The 21,408-nt window shown below is 42.2% G+C and overlaps 1 protein-coding gene across 4 annotated transcripts in view; it reads left to right on the top strand.

Annotated features, from left to right (window-relative positions):
- PLEKHM3 (pleckstrin homology domain containing M3) overlaps positions 1-21,408 on the top strand; it is a 122,738-nt gene that overhangs the window by 51,398 nt on the left and 49,932 nt on the right. For all 4 annotated transcript variants that reach the window (XR_005829325.1, XM_040603612.1, XM_040603611.1 and 1 more), the window contains one exon: positions 10,621-10,684. Coding sequence is in view for 3 of the 4 variants with exons in the window: in XM_040603612.1 (XP_040459546.1) it covers positions 10,621-10,684 (64 nt within the window). In the remaining variant the exon portion in view is untranslated. The remainder of the gene's footprint in view (positions 1-10,620; positions 10,685-21,408) is intronic.

Raw genomic sequence — 21,408 nt, 5'->3', positions numbered from 1 at the left:
GAAAGTGAAAGAAGAGAGATCAAAGGAGGCCTAAGTAGAGAAATGAATGGACTAGAGACAAAGGATGAGGGAAAGCCAGGAGAAGGAGGAGATTCAAAGAGAGAAGGGATCTCAGGAAATGAAGAGTTAATGAAGAAAACAGGACAAAAGGGGAGCCCCAAAACCTGCTTCCAAAAAGGACAGATGACGAGTGCTGAGAAAATGGAGAGAAGAGAGAATGGAGAAAATTTAGCACAGAAATGTGTGCCATGGTCTTCTCTTGGGGCAGGGAGGAGAGAGGAAAAACTGCCTGTATCAAAATGAAACACCCAGAATGGCAGAAGGGGAAACTGGGAAGTAGTCCAATGGTCCATTTTCTTATCCATGAGTTCCTTCATACTGTCTTCAAGTAAAGCTCTCTGTGGTGGAGAGAAGGACCCCAGCTCAAGAAGAGTTTGGTTTTGTACTAGGGGAAGGATCTCCAGTTTGGTAGGACTTGTTAAAAGGGCTGTGAAAGCCACTGAAGGAATGTACAAAACACATCTTAGAGTCTAGCTCCTTCTTGGTCTGTGAAGGCTCTGTCAGGGTGGATTTGGTGCTCAGTTGCGCCCTCATATCTCCTCTAAGAAGTCTGCAGAGATGGAAAGGAGGCAAAGTTCTTTTCCCAGGATTTATTCCTTGCTCAAAACAGTCCCAATGGCTTTGTTTTCTGCATCTGTTATCCCCGGTGCAGACATTCACTGTCAATGTGATTGCTTTATAGATCACAGCTGAAAATTAAACAAAGAAAATACGTGATTTAAATTTCCCTTTGGCTCATCACGTGGACAAGTTACAAAAAAAGGAGGAGTTAAAACAGTACAGTGAGACAGCATTCCTAAATTTAGTACTGTTTGCTAGTTAGAAATGAAAGACTGGGGGAGAGAATCTGGTTATCAGTCCTGCTCTAAAAACATTCTTTTTTCTGCTTGGTCTTTACCTTAGTATGTGAATGACTATTAATCACATTAAAGTGAACACTGCATCTTGAAGACCTGTCAGACCCATATAAACAGACTGAAACAAACTGTTAATATTGCTGTCTAGGGAGAACTAAAAACAGTCTGATTAATTGTATTGGCACCTTGCTGCCTTTGGGACACTGATAGAGCCTGCCTTATTAGGGAAAAGCAGATCACTCTGAGGTTTCTTTTATTAATGCTATTTGCATTATCATCATCTTTAAATCTATACCTTGCCCTTGAACCCAGATCACAAAATGAAGATGGGAATGAAGTTGGAAACTGTTGGTGTCCTCTGGGAAGACAAAACTGTTTACAGTGCTTGCAAGTCACTTTTTCTGAAGAATTCCAGATGGCTATAAACCAGGTTAGCTCAGGATCCAGTTGGCATAAATGTGGAAATGTTATTTATAATGCTTCGTGTGCATGGATTGGGTACTTGGGAACTTTGAAACTTGGCATCTAGCAGAGAACTCAGGGCTGAACCACATTGTGAACTTTGAAGAAGAAAGTGACTAAGTAGAAAGAGAGGAATTAAAAAGGAAGGAAGAAAGGAAAAGAAGTGGAAGAAATCCTGAAAGTAGCTAGAAAGCTTACAATAAAAGTGGTCTTCATCAGTTATAATGATTTATTCTCACCTATTGCTCCACTGGATTCTATGTTCTTTTTATATATGCAAGGAACTCCAACACGGCTGGGAGGAGAATTAAGGCCCTCCACCTGTGCAATCAGCAGCATTCCTCTGCCATTAGCCAGCTGAGACTCCGAGCCTGTTGCTGAGCTCCCTGTTTTACCAGGGACCTTGTTACGCCCAATTTGCTGTGGCTGTCACCTCAGTATTGCAACAGACATAATTTGCCTCAGATGTCTTTACTCAACGAGTTCTTGCTTGTTTGGACAGGATTCAGGCACAAATATACAAGACCAAAACCTAGAGCCAACTTAACATTAGTGCAAGTGGAGCTGTACAGGTCCCACCAAGACCTGCAGATTAGGGGTGATGAATGAATGGCACAGACAAGCAGGATGGAGCCAGTAAAACTGATAGCTGGGAAAGAGTGAGAATCTCCGAGTCCATTAAATAATGAGGTTATTCTGTAAATCTGCAAGTTTTATTCTGGTTTTGCTTTTTTCCTTTTATCTCTAGACGTAAGACACACTAACAGTGTGTCCATATGCCACAGCCTGTTTTCCTCTGTTCTTGTCATGGTTGAAGGCTTTTCAGGTCAAGGAACTGTCAGAATGATTTTTTGAGCAATCTTCAGGCACCTCCATATCTACTCTAGGGTAGGCTAACCCAAGTCAGCCTTGGAACTCTCTCTGGGCTCTCTTCTCTATCAGCCAGCTATACACCTAAACTTGGAGTTCAGGTGTTGCTAGCTCAGATATTTTAGACAGATGGCAGTGACACAAGGTAAATGTTCTGCAGCACATTCCCCTATACATTAGTGCTCATTGCAGTGCCCTCACTCTTTGAGTAAATGTTCTGAATGGTGGTGAGAAATTATATGGAAAAACTTCCATCTTGTTACTCATCTCTGTTGTCTGCCAGCTCCAGAACAGCAATACATGAATTTTACCCTAGCAAAACACCAGTGCTGCATACATTACTTAGCATCTTACAGGAAGACCAAATTAGAGCTTGCTGTTGCAGCAGGAGGTTGAATGTACACCTCCAGTGCCACAGATGTATGGTCCTGGCTGAGCCTGGCAGTCTGTCAGCACGATGCAAAACAAGCCTGAGGCTGCACCTGGAACACTGTGTTCAGTTTTGGGCTCCTCACTTCAAGAAAGACATTGAGGTGCTGGAGCATGTCCAGGGACGGGCAACAAAGCTGGTGAGGGGTCTGGAGCACAAGTCGTATGAGGAGCAGCTGAGGGAACTGGGGTTGTTCAGCCTGGAGAGGAGGAGGCTCAGGGGGAACCTTACTGCTCTCTACAGCTACCTACAAGGAGGTTGTAGGCAAGTGGGGGTCGGTCTCTTCTCCTAAGTAACAAGTGATAGGGGAAGAGGAAACAGCCTCAAGTTACAGCAGGAAATGTTGAGATTGGATACTAGGAAAATTTTTTTCACTGAAAGGGTGTTCAAGCATTGAAACAGCTGCCCAGGAATCCTTGCAATTGCTTAAAAAACACACAGATGTGTTGCTTAGGGACATGGTTTAGTGATGGACCTGGCAGTGCTGGGTTAATGGTTGGACTTGATGTGTCTTTTCCAACCTGAATGATTCTAAGCCCAAATTCAGTTACGCTGAACAACAGAGTCCTGTCATTGCCTACAGTGTGGGGCCTTAGGCATACCACTTCTGACACAGGAGTAGATGACTTTCAAAATATTTGTGTGGCAATTGGGGAGCCTGTCTAAACACATCACAGGAATCCTGATTGATCTTATGCAATCACTATACCACCAAATACCTCACGTATGTGAAGCTGGGGCTATGTCATCTTTCAGACCAAGGACAAGAGAAGGTCATTAAGTCACGCTCAGACTGTCAAAGGAGACTGTTTCCTCCGTTTTTTTAGCCATGCGTAGGCCATTTGGAAAGTGGAAAATCCTAAATTGGGAGAACAAAGACATATCTCGTGAAAGCAGTAGACTGCAAAAAGAAAGTTTAAGCAGGAAAGGAACAGAAGGGTGTGGATTCATAGCACCCAGGGCTCTGAGTTAATGGCAAGACCAAGAGAAGAAGATTTGTTGCACAGGTGATTGGAAAGACTGTGAGAGAGAAACTCATTCAAAGAGGGTATCTGGCTATCCCGAGAGGATCCGGTGTTAAGACCAAACAACAACCTAAAGTGATGAAAGGTGAGAAAATAAATGCAGAGATGGCACAAGCTATTTGTTGTTTTATATAGATGCTGCATGTGTGTAGTCATTGCGGTAGCTGAAATAAAGCGTGCCTGTTGATGGGGCTCTTAGAAACAGACCACCTCTTTGCACCAGCTCTTGTGTCTTTTTGAAGAAGTAGCTGTGTATGCAGGGTCCTTGCAAGTTAGCATCTCAAAAAGCGTTTGGCTAAGGCTCTAGGGGATGGAGTTAAGGTAGACTTTGAGCTTTCATTCCAACTAGGGATAACAAACAGAGCTGGAGCAGCAAGACCTGTGCCAGAGCAGCCAGGGTGGAGGCAGCGCTGCTGTCTGTTCAAGCCAAGGGATGGTTAAAAGCACAAGCCAGTGTTCTACCATGGTAAACATCCAGCTGAGGAGCATGCCAGGGTATATACAATACATTTTCCAGAGGACGGGTGGGTCTTTCAGTTCATGTTAGCATTTTCTGGTCTAGGAGCACACTTGCATCTTCTTGTCAAATAGATCAGTAATACTGGACATCTTTCAAAATGGTGGTTTCCATTCACTTTTTGAGACTAGATTGCTTTAAAAAAACATAATGATTTAAAAAGGTGTTCCCATTAGATCTAGACACGATGTTAAATATGACTTGTGCCATTTTTATCACTGTGTTTTTATATCAGAACTTCCAGCAGCAAACTGCAAGGGTTCAGAAGTGCCTGACAAAAAGAGAGCGTTTTCTTACTCTTCACTTCAAGTTATAAGCTGTTTTGATTTCAAAATGAAACTGTGTGCCTCTAATTCTCTGCATCCTGCTTTTAGTAACAGCAGTACTTGATTCCTGAGTTTGATATGCAGTAATTCTTGTCTTTCACAATGTTACTGTAACCTTGCTCAAGTAACCACAGAGGAGAGTTAATGTGTACTGCATTTTAGCTGAAAGTTTATGTCCTCGTTCAGGATTGCTGGTGGATGATAAGAGTAACTGTTTTAACATAGGGGTGCTCATGGGGAATTTCATAACAACATGAAACAGTAACTTACCTGGACACGCTTGCTAATAATTCTAGCGCTTAATGCAGACTGAGAATATGTGGGAATGTCTGCTCCTAGAACGTAACCAGAAGAGTGTTTGTACCTCACGAATGTGAAATGGTTTACAAAAGCTTTTTTAGCCAAACCCGTAGAATTAGAAAAAAATCACTAATGTGGTATAATACCACATGAATTACATAAGTAGTGTTTTGTTTTAATTCCATTAATTTATTACTACTTTTTTGACTTCCAAATTGTTGGGTTTCCCAAGGCTCAACTTACTCGAGTAACTTCTGCTGGAAAGTTGGGGTTCTCCTCGCCCAACATACTTCTATTGATTTCCAAGGAAATACAAAATCAAAAGCTTGACTAAAACTATAAGAATGAGCAACACTGGAAAAAATCCTACCTTTCCCCCTCGCCTCTGGTACTGTTATCTACCTTAAATTAACAGATTCCATGTCAAATGAATTGCAAGAGAAAACTTAGGAAGAGATGTTATGTACCCTGCTACATATATTTGGGGTAGCTGGCAGTTTGCTGATCCCCCTCCATACTTTTAAAATCAAGTAGTAACTCAGAAAGATGTGAGCTCCTGTCAGTGGGATCAGAGATCCTCTTGCCCCGTGTCTAGGGGGCGGAAAAACTGTGGGAGCAGCAGTAAGCAGCATGCGCTTGCCTGCCAGCTGCTTTAGTTTGCAGCGTGGTGCAGTAGTGTAAAAGTAAATCGGTGGTGGTGTAAGTCACGGTGCCAGGGTATGAACTGTGCCGGGGCCTGGGTACCTGTGGTGCTGTGCCAGCTGTGGGTGTAGCAGCTTCCTCAGAGGGGTGGAGAGGACGTGTGAGTGTGGCTGCGTGTTAGACTGGTGCATCTGCGTCTCCCGTGAGTCAGAGCTCAGTCATACAATTCTCAGCCTGGTCAAACAAGACACTCCTGGCTGGCACATGAAATCGCGGTGCCAGCTTCCCTTCCCCGCTCCCCTCCCGTCCTAGGTTTCAACAGGCGTTTTGGTACAAAAGAGACTTGGTTGTGCCCACCTGCCAGCTAACTTGGTTTCTTTTGATTGCGCTGTAAAAAGAAGAGTTCGCTCTGCTTATCACGTTTGTACTTTGGTTATAGTGTCAGGCTTGGGCAGATTAATTGGTTGTAGCTTTAGCAGAGCTGTCAGGGTATTTAACCCATTGGAGAAAAATTACCTGAGCTGATGATGAACAGGCTTTAAATGCAGAGCAATTACTTAGTGCTAACAAAGCACCATGACTACGCACTTTGTCCACATGCAAAAAGCAAAGTCTTATCGGTGGTTCTGTTTGCAGGAGGACACTAAAAGATAACCTTTGTTTGTGCAAATACTTACTTGATAAGATCACCCGAAAGGGGATGAAATTTCTGGTTCTGTCTTGCCTGAAGGTTATGCTTCAAAGTATCAAACAAAAAGAAATAATAATCACAAACCAAGAATGCTCAATTCTCTCTTTTAGGTGGACTGGAAGTCTCTGATGGTGGGTTTCTTCCCTGCTTGCACTGATTGCTTTATTTCTAGCACATAACAATAAAGCAATTTAGAGACCTTTAACCAACAGGACTTTGGATTTCATTGTTCACAGGAACTGGCAAAGCTGGAGGGCTGGTTAGCGTTGAACTTGGTTTGTTCATTGCAGGCTTAACCCTGACTGGTAGCCGGGGTTTATAGCACAGAAGCCCTGTGACTCACAACTGTTCTGTTTTGCATCGATGTTGAAACTGGTTTGGGAGTTTCCAAACTGTGAAAGCTTAGGAGGTGCTTTTAGTGGACATGCACTCGATACCATTTGCCTCTCAAGGGTCACAGGTCACATTCTGAGGCAGCAGAGGTTTGCGTTTTTACTGTGATGAGTCTTAACATCTTGTGTTTGACCTCTGTCTAGCTTGCTCCAGGTTTTTTCTGTGTTAAGATCTGACTGAAAGGACACTGTTTATTGAATGGTTTTAATAGAACAACTTTAAATAAAAAATCCAATTTGTTGTAGTGCATCAATTGAAAGATTTACAAAACTGACGTCTTTCATTTTGCTTTCAAATAACTTATTAGAGATTTCCCATTTGGTGTTTGTAAAGGACCTTTATATCAAGGGAAAAATAAAATGCAAGCAGATGTTTTGGTCTTTTTGGATTAAGGCCTTCTATTAACCCAAGCACGCTCAAAGATCCATCTCGTGCAGAAAGTAAATATGTGTTTTCTAGTAAAATGTTTCTAAGTGTAGTAGTCTTAACCTGTTCTGTGGTCTGTGTCAGATTTGTAGATATGACTGTGATTTTAGGTTGATTTGGTTGCCACGTAGTACTACTTTGTCTGGACACTAATGCAACGGCATGGTGTTTGTGTGAGCCCATCTCGCCTGCTGAACTCTACTGACTTTGGCTTCCTTTGACCAATTTCAGTTGCAGTTGACAGAGGGCTGGAGATGGCAAAGCCATTACCTTTCTACTAATTATGCGAGAGGAAGCGTCTGGGCTGAGAAGTAAAAGGTGCTAAATTTATCCTGTGTACCCCCTACTGAAAAATACTTTATATGAGCCACCCTTATTAGGTTCAAAGAACCTGTGCAGACAAGCAAGCTATTGGAAACCAGCTGTCATTCATTTTCTTGCTTGGTCTGTGTGGATTTCCTGCCCCAACTGATTTGTTTGCATTTTATCATGAGATTTTTAGAAAATGTGTTTGAATTTGAGGTTCTGGTGCTGCTTATATTTTTGTTCCTCATCCAGTGACAACACTGGCAATAATGTATTTGAGAGGTGGCTTCACAAGTTACATTCAGGTAGCTGTTAAGTTTCATTTTTCCTTTCCAAATGGGACTAATAGAAGTTTTCTGGAGGTGATCTTAATTGCAGACATGCAGCACAGCAAGATGTGATTTTGAAACAGCTGCTCAGCTCACCACAGGTGTGGTGAAGGTGCATCATTTATATTTTAAGTGATCAGGGACTGAGCTGCCTACTTTAAGGTGATTTCAGTGATCTCCTACTCATGGACCTGTGTGCTCTCCACCTTTGGTGATGTGGGCAGGTGGCAAAGGGAGTGTTTTGCATCTCCACACGTATTGGGAGTCATACAGGAACTGGTCCGGTTGCTTAATAAGGAATTTTAAATGCTGTTGAATGTGGGAGCTCTGTCTGCTCAGCTTTTTTCTCTTGCCCATCACAACCAAATTGTGGTTTTTTGAGTCAGTAGGACTGCAAATCTGAAGCTGGACCATCCTTACTTACTGAGGGTTTTTTAATGTGTAGAGTTTCTATAGCAATAGAAATAAGCACTCCTGTCACTTGAGTGCTTGGTATGTGCATGTATGTATGTGTCTTGCATAAGACTGGGAGGGCAGTGCCTGCTTCTGTTCCTGGAAATAGATTTGGAAGGAAGGGAGGAGTAGTGTTGGGTGCTGGCTCTGCAGGGCTGCTGCTGCAAGCTAACATACCTCAGGGAGGGGGACAGGTACAGGGAAAGAATAACTGTCGCCAGGACTTGTGCTGGCTGACACCACCTGATAAAGGAGGTCCCTCGATCATGAGTTTGCTTTTCATCTGCGCACTTTTTATTAGGGATTAGAATGTGCAGGAAATAAAATGCAATCCTTGAAGGCAGGGGAACATGATGTTAGTCATCGATATTAGTCATTGACAGTTTCAGCCTTATGGGAATTCAGGTTATTTCCTGAAAAAGGAAATCTTTGATTAGCTAGTTATTTTCCTTAGCACCGCTGTAAGGGCATCAGCAAATAATACAGTTCCTAGCAAAGCTACCACACTGCTTAGTGCCTGCCTGTGTGATCGGGAGGAGTAATGGGGAAATTTTAATGGAAGAAATTGTATCAGAACTGAAAAATACTAATGGCTTCAAAATGGTGTTCAGAGTTGACTCCTTAGCAATCATTTTTAATAAATCGTATGTGTGCAAATGAGGAATCCCAATGTCATATATTGTCTAATACCTGGAATTTGATTGTTTTCTAGTGGTCTTTAACATTGTGCCAAATGTATTACAAAGGTGTGATACAGCAGAGCCACTGAAACATGGTCACTTCTAATAGGAGCAATGGTGTAGCCTACATAACTCAAAGCGGAAAATGCAGTATCCCAGTGAGACTGCAGCTGAGAATTAGGTGGGTAGAGCATACATGCTTGTTGAGTCAGAAGGAGCAAGGACACAGTCCTGCTCCAGAAGAGTGCCGTCAGATGGCAGTGCCCAGTTGTCAGTGCCTTGCTTGCAGGACTCTTCCCCTCCCGCACCAGTAAAACTTAGATATTTTTTTTCCAAACATACAAAAGGAGTATGAGACTTTGTACCACTCACCTTAATTGCAGTGAAAAGGCCAAGTCCCTGGAACACAGCTTTGAAAGCATCAGTTTAAGGTAGTTGTTTAAGACAACTGGTGGACTAAAATGAAGAGAGGTACTTCCGTTATTTCTTAGATTCAGTGTTCTGTTAAAGGTTGCAGTTGGTGCTGTTATCCCTGCTCATCTGTGTTTTAGCTAATTACATTGTCGTAGTTTCTAAAAATCTCTTTGAGTTGCTGTGTACTTTTTCATGAGTCTCATATCATGACCATGTAAGTTCACATCGTCCTTTCAGTACCTTTTGGTTTTCTGAACATGTCCAGTGGTCTTTCTGTTCACTGCCGTTCAGTTCCACCATTATAAACCAGTCTTTGCCAGAGCTTTGTTCAAGCATTTAGTAATGTCAAGAATTTGATTTCTGTATTGCGTTAAAATTACATGATTGTAATGTAGGAACTGAGTTCACAATTTCTTCTCTAAGCAACAGGTAGTGTAAAATAGTTGCACCTCTTCAGATATTTGGTTGTGTTTTTGCAGGAGTGATGTGATTCTCCACTCATCATGATGCCTTTGTGTGGTGTGACATTTGTTCTGTGCAGATAGAAAATAAAGCTGGTCAGCTAGTTGTTTCTCTGTGTGTGCACACAAAGATAGACATTTTAATTAGATGCACTTTTCCTCTTCCTGACATCTTTATGGCAGAGTCGTAGGTTTTCATAAACTTTTCTTGCTAATATCTGCTTCCTTTACAAGGTTCATTTTTCTCTGTAATGTTACTTTAACCCAGGTTTTCATTTTACTTCAAGTCACTTTAATTAGGACATCTCTTCTCTGTTCAGGTTTCTGTAATTTAGCTTTACTGAACAGGTCTGTCAGTGGATAATCAATGGTCTTGCCTGAAACCTTCGTTTATGTAAGGAAAATATACCTTTCTCAAATAAGTCATTATAAAATCTATACCAATCTATATATTTCTGTATGCAAAAGGGAACTGATGTCAGTCAGCTTTGCTGGAAGAAAAGTATCTGGAAAAATGTATCTGCATGACATTTTCCCCAATATAGTTATTTCAGTTACAAAACCATAAATCACATCTGAAATTAACTCTTACAGCTTTCTAGCAGACCAGGAATCTTGTACTAAAAAACCTAAGAAATATTTCTGATGCGTAGTTTGAGTTACTTGGTTTTGTTACCGGATTAATTGTTTGAAGAAACACCTTCTGTCCTCAGGATGAGCTTTCAATAGCTTTAAATGTCATGGTACATGCTTACCTGATAGTTAGAGAATGACACTGGCACAGCATTCATTCTTATTATGGAACTGTGTGCCCATGAGGAATGCTGTAAAAGTAGCTGGTTCTTACAGGGTGACATAATTCCAGTTTCTGACAAGCTCTGTCTCTAGCGTCGTTATTCTGCAGTCTTGGTGGGGAGAGGAAATCTTTTGAGTTTCCCCATCAAAAAGGCGTGACACACACTTTTTTGTCTTTTCCAGGATCTTTCCCAGAGAGTATCTTCTCCAGCAAATCCATCTTTATTCCCTTGCAGACCTTCAGCAGGTAAGTTTCTTTAACTTACACATCAAGCTTGTTCTCATCTTCAGTGCTAACTGTACAGTCCCCCTTTTAGCTAGTAGTAGCATAAATAGCTTTACTTCCAAGCCATCTCTGTGATTTATAGTTTAATGTAAAAAGAGGTTAAATGGGGCATTAGTTAGGGTTGAGAGAGAGAAAGCCAAGAGCATCGGTGTTGAAATGGAGCTGGAAAGAGGCTGCAGAAGAAAAACGTAGTCTGCAGAGAGAACTTTGCTGTGAGGAGTTTTTCATCTGATCAATGAAGGCTCTTCTAAGGCTCAGTGTACAAGTGACAAGTAGTATTTATTTCTTTGCTTGAAGGAATAGTTATTCAGGAATTTATGAGTTTGTACAGTCCTTAGGGCAACACACTTATTTACAAAATCTGCTAGGCAGTACCATAAGAGGGGGGGGAAAAAATACAAATAAAACAACAGAAAAAACTCAGCAAGCCTGCCGTACAGAGTTAAGCCATGCAATGTTACTATGGCAGATGTGACCACAGAAGAGGTAATATACCAGCAAAACATGTCCTTGCATTCATACTGATTGAACTAAACAAGCACCTTGCAGTACATCTGCCTGAACAGCAGAATTTTATTACGTACCAGATTGAACAAGAAGAAATTGGCAAAAAGAGCTGAAAAGAGAGGACAGGGAATCTAAGGTGAATGTGCTGCAGCACTCGGGTGCACAATGGAGGGAGCAGTGAGTAAGATGTGCTAGCTGACCTGGGCATGTCTGTGTTTGCACTCTGATGCCATTGTCAGTGATGTGTAAAACACGTTATTTTAAGTTTATTCCACTGATGTTTCCCTTGTTTGGTGGTGCCTTTTCTGCAGGATAATGGGTCGCATAGTCAGTTATGGGTGTTTACACATTTAAGTTGAGGTAGTTCAGGTTCAGATGTCCCTCAGAGCTGGAGACTACAGAACTGCAGGAAACATGGAAGTCACAGGGTAGAAATGATTCCATATATAAAATAGAAAGGCCAGTCATCTGAGGTCTAAAACTGTTTGCACATCTTTTCAGCATGTTCTGCTATCTCATCTTTAATAATCAAGCCATTAAAAAAGCAAGCTACTTAACTCCAGAGCTGCAGTCTCCCTGGTGGGCCTGTCTATTAGCCCCAGTGCTTTGTAAGCTGCTTAATCAGTTCCTAACATTGGTAGTAGATATTTTAGAAGCAATCAGCAGCTTATCAAGCACCCTGTGGGAGGGAGGGAGGGTAGAAGTCACAATTCATCCATTGATTTAGCAGTTTGCTTTCGCACGTTTCTTTGTGTTTGTGTTTGCAAGACACCTTTTCTTCCCTTGAGGGCCTCAGCCCCAAACTTATCATATTGAGAGGCTATGTAGTTTCATTACTATTTCTGCTGGGGTGGGTTAAATTGCATTTACCTTTTAATCTAGTTATATCCTTGTTGTCAGCCTGGAGAGGCTTTTCCACATTTCAGAGGTTCCAAGTTTGAACTCGGATTGCCTGTTTCTGTCAAAACGGAGCCAAAGTGGAAAGGGCTTCATTGAGAAAAAGAACCCAACCACCAGAGAAACGCTAATACCCTTACAGCTCCCGCCTCCCCCATGGTTTGCCCCTTACCACTGCTTTCTCCCGGTTGCTCATCATTTTCTACCAACCTGCAGTTTGGGTGGTTTTTAATCCTAAAAGTTTCCCCTCCTTTTGATTCCTCTGCAGCCTATTTCCTCATATCCATGGGCTGCTGTATCCTGCCGTCCACTGTATCCTGCTGTCATGTAGATTGCATGTGTTTGGGGAATTAACTAAAAGGTTTATTAAAGATTAATGGAAAGATAAGGCATGGTGAGTGAATTAGAAAAGCAGAGAGGGGTAATCTGCAGATATAAGCAACCTTTACCCTGGTTAGTCCCAGCTCAATTCTGATTTGTTTCCTAGCCAAGTTCTCTTTAAAGGTGCTGAAAAAACATGGTCATTTCCTAGCAAGCAGGTGAGTTTCAAAAATGTGGTATGAAAGTCTGTTCTTGGGTGCAAAAAGGCTGAAATGCCTGTTTGCTGGTAGATGAAGAAGCATATAATACTATTGTAAAATGAAACCCAATTTGAATCTATTTCTAAGCTTCATAGAGCTCCATGCCTAGACCTTATGGATGTGGCAGAGTACATACTTGAGCTATCTGATGGTCTGGGGATGGATCAGTTTGGATAGGGCTCTAATGGGAAGACCTTAACTGTGAAGTTAAAAGCAGAGCGGAAGAATTTGAAAAAAATGGCCTTAATCTTGGAAACTCACCACATCATGGTGAGGTGGTGGTTTTGCTAGTTCTTACAGATGCTTGTAGTACAGATGTGAGTAGGTCTGACCTTTAACCAAAGAGGCAGCAAGTGATCATCTTTACTTGTATGTGCATGCTTGTTTAAAATAAACACAAACGCACACACGTACCCCAGCAAGGTTTCACTGCAGACCAGGGACCCAGGGACTACAGTAAAGTTTACAGCAGGTCTGTCGATGGGCATTCCTGTTGGGTACGTATTCTCAGAATCCTCTTGTTGCAGTTGTTGGAGGTGTTTAGCAGATAAGATAACTAATCAGGTGCATTCACATTTAGGAAACAGAAACCCAAAGTGTGACAGCTTGCCTGTTCTGCCCTATTGTCTTCAATTGCTTTCCTTTGCGACCCTCCCTGGTGTCATCTACTCAGGCAGTAACCTGCCCTGTGTCACCCGTAGCACCGTGCGTCTCTGTTAGCCATTTTATCCAGGACTATTCCAATCAATTAAAGCTTTAAAGAGGAAGACCTCCAGTTGTTAGGAAGCCAGTATTCACTCCTGAAATTGCTGGTTTTAGCAGACGTAGTACACTGGAAAAATGGATTACTTTTATTTATGTGCAGTATGGTCCCTGATGATGCAGTCACAGTCCGGGGCAGCTTCACCCTAAACCTATTGGAGGTATGAACTCTGCTCCCTGCAGGCATTGCTAATGGACGTATCACTGGTTTTATGGACAAGTGGACACAGTTCATGCAAGTCGGAGTTAAAACCTGTCCATTCATTTTGTGTGACTATGGGGCTGCTTTTGTTGAGACTAACAGTTTTTACACTGTTAAACATTGATTTGGACAGAAACAGACTCAGACAAGACTCTTGCATTTCTTAGGAAAACTAATTCTTGTTGTTTACATTAGAATCCATATTAATGGGAGCTTTTAAAGTAAAAGACTTGAGGAAGCTATTGTGATGAGTTCAGAATTCAGATGCTTAATCCACACAGAGTTAACTAATGTCTTGCCTGTTTTTTGTGTTAAATAGGAAGATACACAATTGTACGTAGATTATTGTAGTGATGGTCTTTATGGTAGAAACACTGTTAATCATGTCAATTATTTCATCCTGGTTATACTACCCCTAAAAGATATGTTAAAATAGAAAGGATCCACGTAACAGCAGAGATGACTGGATGTCAGGGATGTAAATTGTGAGTGAGGTACGAGATTAAAATAAAAGATGATGATTTGAAGACTTGTTTACACGAGAACACTTGGGGTAAAAAACCTGAAGTGACAAGATATGGGAATCTAAAATGATGAGTTGAATTACATTGAATCACTGTGTAAATACTGTTATTCAAAATATAAGCAGCTTTCATTTGGTTTATCTCCATTTACTTTGGGAGCAAAGTGAGCTAAATTGTATTAAGGCCATTTTCATTCTGAATGTGTATGTCCAACAGGGATTTAATGTAGTATAATTTATCTATTTTTACATTGTAGATAAACTAATCCATTAAAATGTAATTAAAACATCCATTTACTTCAGATCAACTTTCCTGACTATCTAGCTGTAGATGAACCTACAAACAATGCGAAGAACAGTGGAGAGAAAGGATGAACAGGAGAGACCTATTCTCACAATAATATAGCGTAGGTCATACAGTGACTATGATGTGCATAAAAATCCTTAACTGAAATGCTTCTTTGCAGAGCACACAGTGAGCATGAGGAACTTAATGCTGTAGTAATATTGCTGAGGCCAGAAGTTTATCATCTTTGAGAGGATTAAATATCCATAATGAGAATGTCCACAGTTACACTATGGTAGATAAAGAGATTTTAAGGTTACAGAATAGACATATTATTTATGGAGCGGATTAGGAAGATGTCTTCCCTATTGACAGATCAATGATTTCATCTTCCTCTGACATATACTGTACTGATCACAGTGTCTGATAGCATTTTGCACTAGATGAATGGTTGGATCTAACAGAAGCATTCCTAATAGGAAACTCCTAATGTTTCTGTTCAGGATTTTGTGCATGTAAAGTTCCCTAACAAAAATGTGGGGAATAAAAATGAACTTTCATGAAACAGAAGTTGTACTTAATTTGAGCCTAGTATATTGTTAGGGCAGGATTAGGAAGCCTTAGGAGAACAAAGAAATTGATAGGTGTCGCTCACTTTTCCAGGCTTTTAACTCATTTCGTACTATCATAATACCTCATTTTCTTTGGATTTTCCCTTTATTTTCCTAGAGTGAGGTGGAGGAGATTGGAGGTGCTCTTTCTAGGTTTTTGTATGTCCAGAATTTTAGGTTGATTTAGACAAGTTGTTTAATAAGTCCCAAACATAGCAAAGACGACAAGGACATGTGGACTTCTTTTTGCTCTTTACTTGCTGGTGTTTTCAGAAGTAAAACTTCTTTTCTGATCACTCAGTCCTCATACAATTACTGATAAATGCTTAGCTTAGATGTATGATGTACAGCCTAATGACTTCCAAGCCCATCAGTGGTGGTGTCCTTGTCCAGCAGCTTCTTTTTGTTGACACGTAAAAAGGATGGGATGTGGCATCCAACCCACATGCCTGTGCTGGTGAAAGATGGTTGTGTGCATGTGGCTATATTGAGTGACAAAACTGGGGTTTGGCTTACATGCTTTGCACTTGCTCTAGTTCTAGAAGTGTTACTGGGGTAGATGCGTGACAAACACCCCCCACCCCACTCCCTGCTCTTAGTGGATATAGCCGCAGCTGTAAAAGCATTAGCCCAAACTCAGTGATACAATGAGGAGGTCTATTGCTCTCGTTTGCTTCATTCAGTGATTCAATATAAACTGTATCGGCTTAAACTTTTATTTACCAAAGGGGTTTACCCTTGTAGCTGTGCCAGCAGATCCTTTAAGTTTAGGCAAGCCCTTTTTTGGCTTGAGGTGCAGGAGGTAGCAAATGAGAAGGAGAATGTGCTTTTTGGCAGGCCTGGCCGTGCTGAGATGGCTGAAGATTTGTCTGTCGCAGTTCTCTGTGGGAGTTCACCATGCTCAACAAGGGCAGCAAAATGCCAGGCACAGCTGTGCCGTAGCTGCCACGCTTCAGAGTTCAGTACCATAGTGAAAACACTGATTTATGCTCCAGCCTCACAAGCAAGAGTTGACACGGTATGTGTGACAGAGATGCAAGTCCTCCAGTGCGTCACTACCAGTATTCAGCTGACCATGGGTTGGAAGATGTTGCTCAGACTAGAGTTGGTTTAAAACAGTGGTGGGTTTTAACTGCCACGTCAGGGGCAGCCCCTGCTCCTAAGTATTGGGGAGGAGGTAGACAGAAACAGATAGTTGTGTGGGGAGGCGAGAGATCTACACATCGTTAATTTGCATGGTGGTCCAGTTCTTATCCTCAGGCACATGAGATCTGGACTCTTTCCCGCTCTGTTGCAGGCTTTCTCTGACGCGGGACAAATAATTTTTAATGGGATTAAGGTAAAATGGGTCCTACTTTACTATGCATATTTTTAAAGTAGACATCCTAAGCACAATTGAGTTCAAAAGGGGGAAGCCCAGCACTTTGGAGGGCTAGTCTGTCTGACCTATTTTAAATATGTTGTGTAATTACAGTACACTAAGATTTTGAGGCATTTAGATAATTCTGTGCTTGAACTGTGTAAACATGCATCTTGGACCCTAATGACATGATGCTAATAGCCATCTTTATGCCCTTCTTTTACAACCTGTGCCTGCTTGACTGTGGTAACTGTATTAGCAAAAGAGTAGTCCTAGAATGGGAGAAGCACAGTATATGCATTTCCTTAAATATTAAAAGTTCTGATAGCAAAAGATCAATTAAGCAGCTGGTATACTTTCCTGTGGCTATGGCTCCTTTATCACTCATTTCTGTCACTCCCTGGAGTTTGCTAGCACTGAGCTGTCTGTCAGCAGAACAGGAAACTTCAGGTTAGCTGATATTTCAGGTGTGTGTATAACTCCCTGAAGTGCTGACAGCTCTGCTTACAATTAGTGGTAATGGCAACGATCTTACTGGTGTTTCCTTTTTACCACAGCGTCACTGGGGAAGGGAGTTGCTGTCATTCAGAATGGCTCGTGGTCAGGCAGAGAGTGTGGCAGAGCCGGCCAGGCTCGTGGGTGAAGACCTGGCCAGGAGCATTTTGGCAAGTGGCAGCCAGGAAGACAAGTTCATCTGAGTTAGGTGTGTTAAAGTCTTGGAGACAAAGTGTGGTGATACAGCAAGATTGTTAATAGATATTTTTAAGAGCAGAACTGGTTTTTTGCACTGCTTGAAACCAGAGTTTTCAACAGGGCTTATTAAATACATGTGGTGCTTTTCCATGTGAATGTATAATCGAGGCTGCTTGGGGTTAAGTGTGGCTTTTTAGAACGAAACTGTTTAAAACAACCCATCAGTGGTGCCAGAGGCTTGCAGGAGCTTCTAAGATGAGAGGTCCAGAGATATTTTAATTTTTTCAGCCCCTGAAAGAGGCAGTAGCAATAGAAGCTACCCCTTCTCTAGTCCTTTGTGCTAACCAGGTTTCTTCTGTTCTTTTTTGGCTGTGCGGAATGGAGGTCAGGCTTAGCAGTGTGGAAGATAGGGCTCTAACCTCGTACTTCACGTAAAATGTCTATTCAGGAGAGGCAGCTGGGCATATCTCAAGGAATAACATCCCAAGAAACCATATTTACCGAGAAACCAAAATACTGTCTCAGGGGTACCTGCTTGGATGAGAGAAGAACATTTCTTTTTTAGAGACTTTTTAAAAATACACTTTGTACTCGCAGAGGTTTTTTCAGAGTAACCCTAGCCATTTTCTTGGTATGTTGCTGTCTCGTTCTAAAATCTTTCAGAGGACTCCTCCTTAAAATGCCCTGATCCAGTCCTGTGCAAGACAGGAAATTTTCAAATTTTGTGATATCACCGTGAAATAACAACTTATGCAGTGGGCATGTAGAGTCAGTTATCTCTGCATGCAATTGCCTGCTTAATCTTTAAAAAAAAAAGACGCACATATATTAGCTCATATACTCTCTGCCTGAATGCATATTGTGTATTTGCTTGTGTGTATAGAGTCCCGTATGTTTTTAAGCTACGGCAAGCGCTTTCTGTTCCCTACCAGCCAAATTCCTGGTATTTTTTCAAGCTTGTTTGATTAAAACAGCCTTTAACCTTTGCTTGAATACCTGTTTCTTAAAACAACCTATAACTCATCCCTGCAGCAGGATTAGGAGAACTCGGGGTGTGACAAAATTGACATGTAGCTGCCTTGGAAACCTTGGGGGAAGGAGAAAGGCGGTAAGGTGATTGAAACACAGTGAGTGTGAAGGCAGAAGTTGTAGGGCTGGAGCCTTGTTGCAGGGCTTGCTGGGGAGCTGGCACGAGTGATTTCCAGGCGTGTTTTTTATACTGAGACAATTCCATCTCTTTCTCACTTGTGTCAGCTTGCACCCAGAGACGTGCTGAAATTTCAGGCTCTTCTTCTTTCCAAGAGAGGAGTGGGGGAGGGCTCGGAGAGACCTTGTCAGCCTCTCTGCCTCCTGCTGTAAATTCACTTGGGCTGTCAACAGTTTGTTCCTCTCCCCCAGCCAAGGTAAAACTCCATCTTCACCTTGCCCCCTGCCTATACGTGCTTGTCACGGATTAGCAGCATTTGCTCCTGACCTTGTTTTGTTTTTCCTCCTCTTCCCAGTGCCTGTTATAGTTAGTAGCTATTTTGTGGAATATCACTTTAATACCAAATTAAAGCGCAACATGTTGAGTGGTCTGGTTTGGAAGGACCGCAAACAGCTCTGCTGTCAGTGTGGTCTGCCTGGTGCAAAGAAGCCAAAGGGAGCTTGTGATTTCTGTTTATTCAAATTCTCACTCATTTCTCATTTAGTTTGATTTATTTGGTGGGTGGTTTTGTGGGTTTTTTTGTTCTTTGCAATGTTTATCGCCAGGTTTCCTTTCAGGTTGTTCTCTGCCCTGGGTGAGTGATGAGTTAGCACAGCACAGTGTGTGGCTGTGTGATGTTGCTTTGCCTGTGTCAAGGCCAGCGATGGCAAAATGGTGACATGTATGTCAGAGACAGTGGCTTGTGCTGATGTCAGCAGTGGATGAATGGAGTCCCTAGCCTCACCTACTCCTGTCCACCCTGCTGCCACCCATACCATGAGCTGAACAGGCCTTTGGAACAGCCAGGGACCTGCAAAGGCTGTGAAGGGGAGAGAGAGAGGATGGGGTGGTGTCACCCTTACTGTCTGGAGCTGGGGTTGTGGCCCATAGCATGGCTGTAGCAACAAAAAATGGGGCTGCTCTTGAAGTTACTGCTGTGTTCTTTTTTAATTTGTTTTACGGCAGTGCACAGTGACTGTGTGTGCATACTAATATTAAGAAATTATTCTTGCCTTAAGTCACTTGCAATTTAAATAAACAAGACAGGCAACCTGAAAGAGATGACTGGGAGTCAAAATGGAGCAAGGAAAGCTGACTGGACCAGTATATTACACAAAAGACGGGGCAGAGCTGAGATCTGATATCTACCTCCCTGGGGCTTTTACTGCATGATCATCCTGCCTCATTCCATTTCCCTTTCCTCTGAACTAAAGATTAATTGTGCATTGAAATCATAACAAGAATTCACGGTGTTAGGAATCTGGTGAACGGAAGGGGAAAAAATCCTCAAGGAAATTAGCAGTCCATGAGCATTGTCTGTTCCCTAGAAATAAATGACTAGGAACTTCCCAGCCAGGGGAATGTGTTTTCCCTTTCTTTGCAGCTTGCATTATCCTTAGCTAAGCATATTGTGGCATGCTTGTCTCCATGTCCATGTTTTCATCGCAGAAATCCTGACCCTGCTGAAATCTCTCACAGGGCAGAGATTCCATTTACCCTTTGCGCTTTAATGCCCAATTTCCGTGCTTAAGGGATGTGGAAAACACTTGCTTATTCTCCACTTAGCAAACAGGTAAAGGCAACCATTGTAGCTTTCCTGCATCCTAATCTGTTCTTACTCTTCCCAGTTTGTGACAGTGATCGCCTGTGACAGAGAACAGAATGCATCAGAAAACGCATTCTGAAACAGGTTGCACAATGTAAGGATGGGACGTAGAGTGTGAAACAAAGGTAGTTGACTGAAGCAAAAGAGGTCTGAGGCAGGAGTTAGGAACACCTTTCCAGCCATTTTGAGTGCTGGGGCATTGTGGTATCTCTGTGGTGAGAAGTTTTTAAGCAAGTCAGTCATCTGACGGCTGTGCCGCAGGGAGAGGAGTAAACTGGAGGTTTCTAGAGGTGTTTTTTCTAGCCTTATTTTCTTATATCATTAGTAGTTCTTTCAAAAGCATATTTCTCATCTGTCCAGGAGGTGAGGAAAGATTGCTGAGCGTTTAGTCCTCCTCCACAAAGTTTCCAGCAGTGGAATTTGGAGGGCAGTGAGCACAGTGGTGAATCCAAGCAGATCTGTTCAGGAGATTTGCCCTTTCATTCTGCCCAGGAAGTATGCTCTCTGTGGTACTCCGAAGTCTAGGCAAAGCTGGAGCTTTCCTCTGAGCTTCTTAGCAAAAGGCTTGGTTCAGACCAGCTGTTTCTGGAGAGGTAGAAAGAAAACAACCAGGAAGAAGAAGAAACCTTGTCTTTAGAGGATGGTGGAAGGCTGTGCACGATTATTGACTGCTCCTTCAAATAACTTCCTTCTGCCAGACGTGCTTGTGACACTAATGCCACTAATTAAAGTACTTTCTATCCCTTCAATGTATATAATTGGGGGTGGTGAATGAGCTTCATGTCTACCACCCCTTCAATTTTCTCAGTGCCTCTTGGTCTTTTCATGTCTCTTCTGCATTGCGTCAGTGCCTCCTGGCAGATTCTGTCTGTGTCTGTCTCTGAGAGAGAGCCAAGTGTGGGTCTGGCCTTGAGAAATAATCATAAAATTGTGTTCTGTCAGGAGGAGAGGCCGGGACAATCCAGTTGAGATTTGAACCTGTAATTCAAGGTGTTTTAGGGATTTCATATCACTTAACCCATCCCCTCCAGGCGTCACTTGTGTCTGACATGTAAATCAGACTGGAGGAATAAGTGAAACAGATCGCTCAGTGCTCCAGAAGAAGGCTACGAAGGAAACCTGTGTCTTTAAAGAGAGTGCCTTCTAATAAATGTTATCTGCAGAGAAACACACCAGCCCCTACATAGGTAGTTAATGTTACTGCTTCAGTGTTGGCTTATAAAACAACTTTATCACCTCTGTGATGATAATGATTAACAAGCTGATTTACAAGGGTGGGGTCACAAAGCCATTTTGCAAATTTAGCTTGTCTCACAGTGGCCCTGATACAGAATCTGAGTTTTACAGTATTTTCACCACTTTACCTGGAATACGTAACCCTGGTGTGGGGGTTCTTAAAGCAGAACAGTAGCAACAGATAGTCTATGAGGATGATAACCAGGGTTTCCTCCTGTGCTTCTGGTACAGGAGG

Source organism: Falco naumanni, chromosome 8 (assembly GCF_017639655.2).
Source record: "Falco naumanni isolate bFalNau1 chromosome 8, bFalNau1.pat, whole genome shotgun sequence".
Lineage (NCBI taxonomy): Eukaryota > Metazoa > Chordata > Aves > Falconiformes > Falconidae > Falco > Falco naumanni.
The sequence above is the reverse complement of the archived record's forward strand: the minus strand, read 5'-3'. Positions and strand labels throughout refer to the sequence as shown.